This window comes from Mixophyes fleayi, chromosome 5, assembly GCF_038048845.1.
Source record: "Mixophyes fleayi isolate aMixFle1 chromosome 5, aMixFle1.hap1, whole genome shotgun sequence".
Lineage (NCBI taxonomy): Eukaryota > Metazoa > Chordata > Amphibia > Anura > Limnodynastidae > Mixophyes > Mixophyes fleayi.
In genome coordinates, this window is record NC_134406.1 from 3692709 (window position 1) to 3706793 (window position 14085).

At 43.3% G+C, this 14085-nt stretch overlaps 1 protein-coding gene across 1 annotated transcript in view; it reads left to right on the forward strand.

Moving 5' to 3' along the window:
- Positions 1-14085, forward strand: part of ZC3H3 (zinc finger CCCH-type containing 3) — a 121448-nt gene that overhangs the window by 37850 nt on the left and 69513 nt on the right. The window contains 1 exon segment of the mRNA XM_075211614.1: positions 12222-12363. Within this exon segment, the coding sequence (XP_075067715.1) occupies positions 12222-12363 (142 nt within the window).

Sequence of the window (14085 nt, forward strand, 5' to 3'; positions counted from 1 at the left end):
AGAGAGTCTGGGCTGGTCCCCTCCTAAAACAGAGAGACAAAGACCACAGGGTCCCCCTACAATAGTGAAAATTTGCTCCAGAGGTTAAAAGTTAACAATAAAACAGGGACAACAAGCGTGGAGAGTGTGATCGGACCTGATAGGGAATTACATACGTTGGGAGCAGCCCGGGAGAAGTCTTGTAGGTGGGAGTGAGAGGTGAGACAAGGTCAGAGGTAGATCTGTGAGGGATCAGATTTGGGATGTATGAAGGGGTGTTGTTCAGGGCTTTGTAGCTGAAAGTGAGTAATTGTATTTGGATTCTGGAGGACACGAGGAGTGTAGGGATTTGCAGAGTGGTGGATGTGGGGTGATGAGGAAGATCAGTCTTACTGCAGCATTCAGGATGAATTAAGGGGTTAACTGTTTTACAGAGTATAGCAACAATGGAATAATAAAATGTTTAATTTTGGCAACTCTAGGAGGGAGATTGATGTTGAAGCTCAAACTATTTTTTTAGCCAAATTTTTTACATTTCAGGAAAGTTATAATATCTTTTAATCCATTGAGGAGGCTGTGAATTAAATGGGCAGTTCTCCTTTTACCCTATAGTAACTGTGGCAGATTGGTTGAAGTGTCTTACAGACTGAGAAAAGGTGATACATTGTAACATTGATGCAAAGTAGTAAATAGTAGTCAACAGTGTCATTCAACACACTCTGGTCATACATGTCCTGGAACTCAAGCATGTTAATGTAACACGAGACCTATGTGTAGCCAGACAGCTCTCAGAACTCCAATTTCATTCACAAGTAGTTATGGAAAATGTAATTAATAATACCGTCAATGCTAATTCTGTTTTACTGTTCATATAACAGGGAAAGCAATGTTACTAGCATGACACATTTATAACCATTAAGCAAAACCCAGTCTGATAACGACCTGTTGTTCTATGGAAAATTTACCGCTGTAATAAAATGTATCTCTGCGTAGTACAAGTGAGAGGTGATCTACATGTATGTATGTATGTATGTATGTATGTATGTATGTATGTATTGTAGAGAGTGAGCATTTGTGCCCATTCCTTCCCAATCTTCCTGGTGACTTTAATACTCGCAGCCCAAATTCCATTTATATCTGTGTGATTGTACGGAAGCCGGTGGCGTGCTGTTCCTGGGCGAATACATAAAAACAAGATTTCATGCTGCAGGATGAGAGATTGATATGAGCTTCAGGGGGTGGCAGACTACCCACTTCCAGGTGTGTTTCCAGATCAGCAGGTGGTCCCAGAACCTTTCTCCCCTATACAAACCGTCCAGTCACAGTTCTACCATTGCAGTTAAATCACTGAAATCTATGGAAGCAACACATCAAATGAAGACTAACTTATTTAGGACATGAATGAATATATTTTGTGAATAGAATAAGTGATGGTAGCCTGAGCTTTGAAATAAAGCTTCCATTTTGGCGCACAATCCTATCCTGGTAGTGCAGAATGGTGTTTATATGGCGTCACAGATCGACAACTCCGTACAGCCAGACGTACAAGAGTGCGGGAAATAAAATATAAATACAGAAAGGGTAAAATCAATACAGAATAATACATAAGCACAGGATAATGCATGGATGCAATTAGCATAATAACAAGTACACGGATACAAGTAGCTAGGATATAGTGCACAGAATATTAACCTGTGGTGCAGAAGACACAACACTTCTGTACGGGGTGACACACAAGGCACCACTCTACAGTGTATCACACGAGGTACTGAACACTGTACAAAGCAAATTATACAGTGTGACACACAAGGCACCGCACACTGTACAAGGCACCACTATACAGTGTGACACACAAGGCACCGCACTGCTGTATAGTGTGACGCGACGCATAACTGGAGCATATTCGGTAGACCGACAGACAAGTGACGTAAAGTGGAGATGATTTTGACCCTGAGAGCTTACAATCTGGGGACATGTGCATGGTCTTATGTTTACGTGAGATTGGCAAATAGGAACATTTGCACAAATGAAATGCGCTCCAGTCTGCATATTTAGTCTACAAATAAAATGTGAAGACCCCACAATGATTGGAAGATCAAGGAAACTTGATCGCACTTACAGGGCAGATGGCCATTTCCTCCAAAGTTTACTGTGTAGCCTGAGAAATTCAGAATTGGGTAGGAACTCTCTACCACAATAAGATTACATGATTGGTCGTCGGCAGCACTGGATTGTGGGAGAATAGTCACATGCAGGTTCATTTGTCCAATCACATCCTGAATCCAAATAGGTTCCCAAGTAGACGTGTCTTTAGATTGGAGGGCTTGGGGGAATGGGGGGGGGGGGGGCGGCGTACACGTATAGCAAAATGGGATCCACAAATTTGGGGTGTTAACATGCTGAGTGATGATTGGTTCTACTAGAATTTGCAGTTTGTTTTTGTTTTTTTGTTCCAAATCCCTTTTTTCTTTTTACTTATTTTTTTATTTTAATTTTGACGGTTTTGTGCCATAAATATGGAACCCACGATACGATTCCACTTCCAGAGTCCAGTCTAGACACCAAACTATAAGGTTTCCTGAGGTCAGCTCCAGCCCCTTCCTTCCCCGCAGTAAGGCAGAAAGTTGGCTCCCATCCGTCAGCATCAGAAACCTTCTCCATCAGACACATCCATTTGTGTTTTATACGAAGCGGGATCAGGCACCTCTCTCCACACAGACTCTATAAACACCCGCCGTGCTGTCAATACAAAGATTTATTACCTGACCGCCGGCGAATGAAAATGTATGAAACGCTGCCAGCCAGACTCTGCATTACTTGTCAAACTCACAAGTTTCCCCCTCTCGCCCCACACGCTGACATTATGTGGTAATTGCCGGATACCCACACAAGACGTCACGCCACGCTGTCAGCGCACATTTACCTAATGAGCTGCTCAGCGGAAGCATGACTGACTGGTAGACGTCTTCATCTTAAATGTGGTTCTCCAGACGCAGGTAACTGCTATCCTTTCATCCAGGTAGAATTATATCTACATACATAGATCTCACTTAGCATTACACATCCCTTTATCACAGAAAAAACTGTGCTCCTGTATCACTTAACACTTTAGTTTTCACCGTTCTATCTAAATCTTGCACTGTTATACTGAGTAAATCTTCTAGAGAGGACTGTTTTACATCTGAATATAATGCTGTCATTAGTGACTTCACAGAACAGTTTATCTTTAGTATACCTTTGTCATAGGAAAGGGCTGCGACTAAGTACATCTCATGACCTTAAATGTAGATGAAATGAAGGTATTTTAATTGCATGTTGTCTCGAATTTTGGCTTTGTTTGAAATTATTTTAATTTAACATCTCTCTGTAATTAGCATTAATTAATTTTACTGTTGTTAGTATTACCTGGTCCTAGAAAGGGACTAACACAGTTAATCAATTAGTATATTTTGGTCTTCAGAAGAACTGACCCCTAAGACTGACCAGTAAGCATCTTCCTGTCATACCAGGAAAACCTGACATCTCAGACTGACCTAGGAATAGATCATTAGAACATTCTGGTTCTAGGAAGGACTATCGTTAATGGGGCTAAATGGCGTTTCTTGGTCCCTTTTTTAGATTAATGAAAGCTGGCTCAGGGGTAGCATTGGTCCCTCACACATTGCTTCCTTTTACCTCTAAACGTCTCAAACGGATTGTCTACAACCGTCTCGCCTCCTTTCTCTCATCTCGCTCTCTTCTTGACCCACTCCCATCTGGATTTTACTCCCTCCAATTCACCAAAACTGCCCTCTCTGAGGTCACCAACAGCCTTCTGTTCATTAAATCTAATGGACACTTCTCCATTTTTATCCTTCTGAACCTCTCTGTCAGAGAACTATAGATTGGAGAGTATTGAAGACAGCACTGTCCTCTCCTGGTTTTCCTATTACATCGCCAACCGTTCCTTTTCAGTCAGTCTCTACATTGACTCCATCCTCCTCCCGCTTCTCTTACCCGTCGAGTTCCTCCAAGGATCCGTCTTTTGGTCCCCTGCTCTTCTGCCTGTACACCTCCTCCCTTGGTGTCCTCATCAGCTTATGTGACCTCCAGTAATACCTCTATGCTGATGACACCCAAATCTATGTTTAGTCCCCAGACCTCTCTCTTCCCGTATGTCTTTTGTCTCCTACTGTCTTTCGGTTATCTCATCTTGGATGTCCTAACTCAATATTTTCAAGACTGAAATAATTATGTTCATCCTCATCTCTTTATGTTGACAACACTACCCTCTTTCCTGTCCTTCAAGTCCGCTGCCTTTGGGTCATCCTCGACTCTTCCTCACCTTCAAACGTCACATTCTGTTCCTCTCCAATTCCTGCCGCCTACAACTCCAGAATATATCTGATATGCGGCCCTTTTTCACCATTGAAGCCGCATAAACACTTCCTTATAATCTCTCGCCTTGATTACTGTAACCTCCTTCTCTCTCTACCCAACTCCCACCTTATCCCTCTTAAGTCTGTCCTCAGTGCTGTTGCCAGCCTTATTTTTCTCTCCCGCGGCTCTATCCTGCCAGTCGCTACATTGGCTTCCTGTGGCCTCCAGAATTAAATTTAAATTCCTCACCTACAAAGCTCTCAACCAATCATAGCCGCTACATTTCAACCTCATCTCTATTCACACTCCTTGCCACCCCTCTGCTCTGCCAATGACTGACTGATGCCTCACTGCTTCACTGATTACCTAGTCCCACTCCTGCCTTCAGGACTTTGTCCTTGGCTGCTCCCCCACCTGTGGAACAATCTCCTATGCTCTATCAGGTTATCCTCTACTCTCCAATGCTTCAAGAGAGCCTTTATATCGCACTTCTTTATTCACGCCTATCCGCTCTATTCATAATTCTATTGCCTCTGCTATCATCTCCACTCCGTATCACCCTAATTTGTGTCTTCCTCTTCACTTTAGGCTGTAAGCTCTCAGGAGCAGGGCCCTTGTGTTCTCCTTCTACTATTCCATCACCCTCTCTACCTCTAGTCTGCTATACTATCTCTGTTTTCTTGAATCCCGGCCTACTTGACATTGGACTTTACCGTCACTCTTGATCTGTGTTACCAAGTTATCTATGTGTAATGTGTTATATAGTAGATGTCTGGTGTTTGTATTATGTTCTTCATGTGTTATGTAATGTATTGTGGATCGTTGCTGTCTGTGTATTGTATACTACTGTAAACATTGTGTACAGTGCTGAGAACCTCTTGTGGTGCATTATAAATAAAAGATACCAATAGGAAGGCCGGACCTATAGAACAGTCGCTGTGACTGCGAGTAGGTTGCACAGTTTAAGCCAAAGATATAACTTCGTCTGACAGATTATAAGTGAATATTAGCTGGATATCAGGTTTTTCCTTTAATATTTTATGGATGGTTAAAGACACACACAGGCCGATCCTGACATGGTGCCTGTGATTAGCATCTTGTTAGTGCCAAAAGTAAATGAGATTCAGACCTTCCAATCGCAGGATAAAGAGGTGAACAATCCTCCCATTATCAGGCTAAGTGTAGTCTCCACAAGCAGAGATATGAGGCCAATTGTCCGACATCCCTCCATCTCCTGATATAGAAGTGCGAGACGAGCTTCCCCTTATTATAAAGAGCTAATCGATGCCATACATATAGATTGTAAGACGGTAATATCTGCAGGGTGTGTAGCAGCATAAGTAATATTTCTCCAGCAGCGCGTCTGTTCCCGCCAGTCACTGTGGTTTGCTAGAGACAGGTTAAACGTCAGCCTGGGATAGATGGCCCTTGTAGAATAATTATAAAAGCCAGTGCCTTGTGTTGGTTGAGTGAGTTTAGAAAGAGCAGGATCTCAATCTTTCCTCTAATAGGCCTCTGACAGTCAGCAGCAGTCTGCGGCCCCCTCGTGCAACTGGCAGTATTGTCATTAAACACCAGGTAGCAGAGAACAGCCCTCACCGAGGCCTCAGAACACCGAGCTTTGACAGCGGTTATTAGTCATCGCCGGGCTACCCGGACATGTCACACGGCAATCCGGATGGCTGCTTAAAGTGACTTATTGCCCCTGTCTGCAACCCGCCATTGTGATTTGATAATCGGTAAATGTTTGTCAAAGATGAATTCGCTCCCTGATTCAGTGCTATGTACGGGGACAAAATGAAAAGCTTGCTGGCAGTCAGACTTTTTAGTATTGAGCGACGCAGGTGAAGGAAACAAACAGCAGTTAGAATACGTAGATAATAACAGAGAAAAAGTAACCGTTAGTATAACTGTTATAATCCACCAGTGTATACTGAGCCCCTTATAGTGAATCAGAGCAGAGTTGTCTGACATTTAACTTGTTGGGGGTAAATTATTTTTCATCCACATGGCCAGGTCTGCAACGCTTGTCGCAGCGTTACCTGGGAGGCTACTGCATTGGTTCTGCATGCTGTGCATTGTGCAGTAATCCTTAGCACGCCACTACTGTGTAAGGGACTTTTGTACACTTGTTCCAGACTTTTGTAGCTCTTTGCTGCATATGGAACAAATTTAGAAAAGCGGGGCACAGTTTCTATAAGTATCGTATGGAACCAGGTCATTGTTTCAGAAATGTTCCTCAGGGTGATGTATTTCACAATCGGCGTTCATGTAAAGTACACAGTGCTAGATAACGACCGTCACCCGTGTACAGAGATGCAGACAGAATCATTAGTCACATTCTGTGCTGTGTGTCCCGTGTAAATCTCCCAGCCTGAAAAATGGTGATTTATTGGACTCGTAAAAGAACATGAATGTATTTGGGGTTGCTGGCATGCCCCTTGTTAGCCGGATCCTCCTGCAGCTGGGCCACAGATTCCCTGGGAAGGACTGGGCATTCATCAGAGGCAGGATATATCCTGACAAGCGAGGGCCAAAGCTCTGGAGAGCCATTTATACAGCTTAGTTTGTGTTCCAGATAATGTGAGAATCCAGGCCTGGACTGATTACAAGTCGCTGACAAGATCCCCGTGTGATTGTGGTACATGGGGTTCTCCCAGCAGTTCAGGTTATCTGTCGCTTTAATGTCACCACTATGAATGCACAAATTATAGACATCGCACATTCTGTGACACTACAAACACTTTCACAGCTAATGGGGAAACCGGCAATCATCCCTTACAGTGACAGTCAGTGTAATGTAACTTACATATCTCCTAGTATGTCATGTGTCCTCATACATGTGGCTGCATATAGCAAGGTCCTGAGCTGCTATGATTGACAGGGCTGACTTGGGTTATTTGCTAGTGATCCTACACAGAAAGCATCAGAACTCATTAAATGATCACTGAAAGCAGCCAGACTTATATTGTTACTATAGTATTATATAGCCAGGACACTGCCCTGCACTGTTACTATAGTATTATATAGCCAGGACACTGCCCTGCACTGTTACTATAGTATTATATAGCCAGGACACTTCCCTGCACTGTTACTATAGTATTATATAGCCAGGACACTGCCCTGCACTGTTACTATAGTATTATATAGCCAGGACACCGCCCTGCACTGTTACATTGTTACTTTATAATCAGTAACGGATTACGCATTGCGGGACGCACACGTTTTGCACAGTTATTCGTTCCCATTACTGACATTGTGGAGATACTGATGAGCTGTTATCAGGGCAGTGGGGTAAAGTGTGATTTGTCAGCCTGGTAATAGGGACGTGTGATCTCCGGGCAGAGTGTGATGGGTGCCAGTGACTGGTAGCTGGTACCTGTATATAGCAGAGGAAGCTCTCCTCATATCATCACTTCCCACACAGGTAGTAAAGTTTATTTTTTTTTAATTAAGGAAGTTAATTAGATTGATTAGTCATTAGCGGTGACCCTGACCTTTCTCTGAGAGACTAGAAAACATGTGTGTGTCTGACTGATAACCGCCAGCACAAAGTGTCTTACCAGGAGCCTCCAGTGGGAATGAGAGAGATGGGGGGGGGGTGTTATATGATAACATGGGGTGCAGTTACTGGGGGAGGGGTGCTATATGATAACGGGGTGCAGTGACTGGGGGGGTGCTATATGATTAGATGGGGCGCAGTTACTGGGGGAGGGATGCTATATGATAACGGGGTGCAGTGACTGGGGGGGTGCTATATGATTAGATGGGGCACAGTGACTGGGGGAGGGGTGCTATATGATTAGATGGGGCACAGTGACTGGGGGAGGGGTGCTATATGATTAGATGGGGCACAGTGACTGGGGGAGGGGTGCTATATGATTAGATGGGACACAGTGACTCTGAAACCTATGGGGGAGGATGAGAGGTCTGTGGTGTGTGTGCTTAAATCTCAGTTCTCAGTACTTGGGAGGTCATATAAGGTCTATTAGCCCAGGGGGTACTGCCCACAGGCTGGCTGTATCATATTAGTCAGTGTTATCTGTCATTTAGTTGTTACTCCTTTACAGTATACTGTGTCGAAGTCGTATAATTGGATGAACGAAAGTATATTGTTTTATTGGTCGATTGCACTCAGTATGCCACGCTACACGTGGCATACTGCAATCGCACGGTAAAATACGCACGTAGACACTCGCATTACAACATTTAGCTATTTATATAATTCATATTCATATTTGTTCCGTTATACAGTGATTTATGAGCAGATAGTATTTAGTTTATTATTAGTCTATATATTATGATTATATGTACACCTCAGTGTTATTTAAGGTTCAAGTTATAGGAAATGTGTCATGTCTGATATCATTCTAATCCCCTACTCATCAGCAGCTGCCTGGTGCATTCGGCGAAGAGATCGCACATTGCATACTCTAGTTTAGTTATTGATGTTAGGGAGTAAACCTTTAATATGATGCTGACTATAAAATTCTAATAGACTAGTTGTAACTGGAGTCTTGGCGGGAAGAAAGGAGCACATCCCCTGGAGAGATTACCCCCACCTTTTGGATTCTTTAGTTTGAACTAGCCTATGACCTGTTTACCCGAAGTCTGGACCTATGGAAGCAAGCCACGTCATCTGCATTGTTCACTCTGTAACACTGAATGTATATATATCATAGCTGCGCTCCCACTAGCTTCAGTCTACTCTGACCACAGTATTCAAGAGTGAACTACTGTTCACTAGTACCTGTGGAAGCGCATTGCGAACGCAGCGGTATGTATGTATCTTTTGGTATTGGCTGTGCTGTATTATATAATATGTATTGAATTGTTAAACTTTGCATCTGCTAAAATAAATTACTTTGTGCTTCGGAAACACAATACAATCGCCTATGCAATGCTTATTTGAAAACGATAGAATTACTTTAATAACTGTTCTCTAGGTGACCACTAACCATCTCTGGAAGGAAAAACCAGTGTAAACTATGTACTGGTGCCAGACAGCTGGACTGAAGCTGGGTACACACCTACATGACTTGCATTCAGATGTGTGATCTTCAGCTCTCATAACCATCTGCTGAAAAGTTTGTACACTGTACAGATATCTGCCTACACTGCTGGGTGTGAGTCCGTACTCACTGCTACATTTGCCTGACATCGTTCTATCATTGATCCTGATTTTTAGATAGTTTAGAAAACCAAATCAACAGATGTGATGTCCTTTGGTAGGATATATAAGATGATCGTGGGAGTGTACACAATCTTACAATATCTAACCAATTGGTTGTTTATCGTGTGAATTGCACGATAATTGCATCAGTGTGTGCCCAGTTTTACCCCACTAATAATACTATATTGCAGTGATTGACAAAGAGCTAATTAGTAAAATTTAGGAGCAGAGATCCATTGACCATAATAGACTGACTCCCAAAATGTGAGCGCTTGCAGTAATTTATAATACTACTTCACCTTGTGCAAGTTTGTGCACAGACACCTTTCTATAGGGTCTAAGTCCTTCAACCTGTTATACCCTAAAACAGATTGAATTAAGTTCTCCACTGGATCATCCATTATGTTGTGAGCCTGCACTACAGCGCCCCCACCTGGCCATTTGTCCAGTGGAGCTGAGTAAACCTGAGTATCCCCAGGAAGTGTTAGGACTGGAATAACCGCTGAACGCTCTGCCAGGAAGTAATCGGCCACAGTAATAAAGATGAATAGCACTATATAAATATCCGAAGCTTGGCCAGCTCAGCCTGCACTGATAATTAGTTACTTCTATATAAAGATCCTGTGGTTTCTGGTGTGAGAGAGTCATGTCCACATAAAAGCTGTTTGTGAGATGGTGATATTTATTTCAATCTTTTATTTAACTGAGTGTCGTGCAAGTAATACGAAGTAATAGGAACTTTGTGCGGTATCCACGGCTCCAATTCCTGGGGTCCTGTCCGTATCAACGCAGGGGGTGTACTGTTTAGAGTCCCTACCATAATATAGTCATAGAATAGAAGCGCTTATCCCAGCATTTACTAAGACAAGCGCATCATCCACCGTCTACTCTGCGGAGACCGCTCCGAAAACTACAAGTGCTCCTATGTTTGTGGGAGGCAGGGAACTGTGACTGTGCTCCTATGTGTTTGGGAGGCAGGGAACTGTGACTTTCCTCCTATGTTTGTGGGAGGCAGGGAACTGGGACTGTGTAACTGTCACGTCAAAGTCCAACCTTTTATTATTTCTTATTAATCATTAGGACCATCCCTTAGTCTCATTTGTAGCTTAAACTGACACATTATCTGTACTACAGACCGCAGCTTTGTGTGTTTGTAGCAATTTGTTGTATACATTGGGCAAACTGTGTCTGGAATACTCTTCTCTGCTGAAGTGCGCAGTATAGGCCGAGACCCGATATTGTCAGCGCTGATCTAGTGCTCAGTGCCCCTTACAGCAGCATGGAGGAACACCCTGAAAATGTGCCCCCTCCAACCCTTTGTTACACACAATGTCTAATCAAAATCTAATTTTGTATTACTCAAACAAACTAGATGCCCTGGTGGTCCTATTCTGCCCTGACTCCACCCAACACTTCTCCACAAATGCTGCCCTCAAAAAAATTTGGAAATCGTATTTAGTATTTGCGCTATGATTACTTAAAACGTAAAAATTATCTACAGTGTCCTTCTATAGGCAGGGAGTCTGGTGCACAGAAAAATTACCCCCCCCCCCCCCCCTATGGGGAAAGATACATTACATGAATATCCAGCTTCTGTTGCCCGCAATCTGCAGCATGGTGGCTCAGTGGTTAGCATTTCTGCCTCTCAGCACTGGAGTCTTATGTTCAATTCCCGACCATGGCCTTATCTGTGAGGAGTTTGTATGTTCTCCCCGTGTTTGCGTGGGTTTCCTCCAGGTGCTCCGGTTTCCTCCCACACTCCAAAAACATACTGGTAGGTTAATTGGCTGCTATCAAATTGACCCTAGTGTGTGTGTGTGTGTGTGTGTGTGTGTGTGTGTGTGTTAGGGGATTTAGACTGTAAGCCCCAATGGGGCAGGAACTGATGTGAATGAGTTCTCTGTACAACGCTGCAGAATAGTGGCGCTATATAAATAAATGGTGATGATGAACTGTCAGCAGTCATTGTACTGACGCTGCTATTTGTGATGCTGGCTGTTTAGTTCCGTTACTGCTGATTATATGAATGATATCTGGCTGCTGTTACCTTCTGCAGACGTATAAACAATCTCATGAAACTACTGTAATCTACTATCTCATTGGTGGATGTAACTCGCGCTGTATTTTGTAAATTGCAGATTTTTTATATGTATATTGAGAATACGTAGACGACCTCTCGCTGTCCGACATCCAATGATATGATCTAGGTGCAGGAATAATGGCAGGCTGGACCAGGTGTAAGGGGGCAGGAGGGTCATAAGGCCGCAATTAAGGAACCTGTGTAGAAGCAGAGCGACATGCTGATAATTGTGGTCACACAGGCCACATATCGTCTTCTATAACAGCCAGCAAGTGACAGGTATTGAGGTCCTTGGCACAGAACAATGGCTGTTTGTTTTTGTGGTTTATTTTTATTTTTTTATAAAGAACACCTGTGATGTTCAGTCCTGGGCAATGTTACTGCTTTCTTCTGCTATACACATTGTGCTACCAGGAGACACCTGTCCAGGAGATATTTGTTACTTTGTAGAATTATTAGTGTTATCATGTGAGTTAGTGACTGGAAGTCTTGTTAGATCGCAGATACCCGTATTTATCGGCACTAGAGAGGTGTTGGGGTTATACTGCTTATTGCTTCCACTTCTCCGTTTGTGTCTTCTGGGATAATATAATGAATTGCATCTAACATTCACCCTCTTCTCTCCTGCAGCCACCCCCTCTTCCTCTCTGAAAGGCTCCTCCTCCAGCCGGGTGATAAAGACCCGGTACAGGATTGTGAAGAAGAATACCGCTCCTTCTCTGGTGACGTCGCCGTGGTCTGCACTCAGCTCGTCTCTCACCTGGAGAACCCGGTGAGTTCTGACATTAGCCAGCCCTCTGTACCGGATAGCGTCTCACCAAGGTGCTGTATGTATGTGCTCAGAGCGAGAGAGAGTTCTGTTATCACTTTAATATGGTGGAGAAGGCGATGCCAATTCTGTTTATATTGTAAATTAATTTTCTATCTAATTCTTTCAATTTATTTAAATTGTATTTTAGCTTCATGTTTGCTTTTTGTGTTGGCTGCTGCTCTGTCCCCCATTGGGTTCCAGAGTTTGATCAGCCTACTAGCCAGCAGTGTCGTAATTACTGATACTGCTGGAACTGAGAGGTACAGAGAGCTAGTGGTCCTCCCCCCACCATGGTGCCACGTTTCTCAGTCTGGTAAAGTTGTGGTTAGTCCTGGCACCTTTCTCTCTGTGACATTGGCAGCAGGTCTAGGTTGGTGTCAGCGGTCACTGCTTATTGTGTATATACATCTGAAATAGTCATTTCTTTCAAACCATGAATGTGAAAATGTGCTCAGTGATCCCATGTAGGAAATGTCTGTAAACCTGGACAGACAACGGCTGCTGGTGTCCACAATCCCAACAGATCCTCCTAGAACTGGTAATAATGGTCACATTGCTTTATTCATTTCTGGGCTGATTCTTGAATCCCGCACTAAGATAAAGCGAGGAGAGAGGAGGCTGTCGCTAGTCACTGTTTTTGGGGTACCCATGTCCCCTCCTGGGCTCAGCCAGGAGTGTGCGGCATCCAGAACAGGAGCTGCTTGTATGTCAGTGACCGTACGGAACATGTTTTTCTAGCACGTTAACAGCTGGACATTTTAACACGTGTTCTTGGCTCTTTCCAGATTGTTGGTGCTGGGTCCTCAGGCAGCAGCGTTGTGTTGTGTCCTTCATCCTACTTACGTTAAATATCTCTAATAAGGGACACCCAAGGCCTGTTAATTACCCGATGGCAACATAATTTCACCTACTTCATGTTTTGCTTTCTGGTACTTTAAGTAATGCTTCAGTTATTTATGCATGTTTGGGTTTAATCCTTTGTAAAATGATTCTGTATTTTGTTTAATTATCAAATATAGATTAGTTACATTTTAATATATCTTTGCGGGAGCTCCTGGAAGAGAAGTGCTGACGATGCAGTTTGTGTGACGGTCGTATAACTAAATCCACCAAGTCAGGAGGCTGGAAGGTGAAGGGGGAATGGAGCACTTATGGGGGTTTTTTTATTTTCAACTTTTAATAATCTATTAATTTGCAAATTGTTGTTGTTGTGTTTTCTGCTGCCATTTAGTAAAGATAAAGCATTTACTAAAGCTGGTTTTACACATCTAGAAGGAGGATCCTGCTGCCCACTTCTAGCTCAGACTAGGGGCCAGCATCAGCCTCTAGAGCTCACATACATTTTAGGAATGGTTAACCCTTAATGCTGCAGATTAATCAGTTTAAATGAGCTTTTTTCCAGCTGTGAAATGTTTTACTAATTGGGAATATGGAGTTCCCCCTTCATATACATGTTTTCCTATGATGGTATTTATGGATCTGACAGAATTAGAAGCGTTGGCCGGTTATTGACACATTTCTTGATCCCTCACCAAGGAGAAGCCTGTGACGGAGGAAACCGAAACCTCTCCTGGTGCCACCACTGATCACCCCAGTAAATAACACGTACATGAGGGCTGTCCTATGATCACCGGGTTCTCCTAATGTGTATCTCCATCATCTGAGGTGACATCGCTGGCCCGG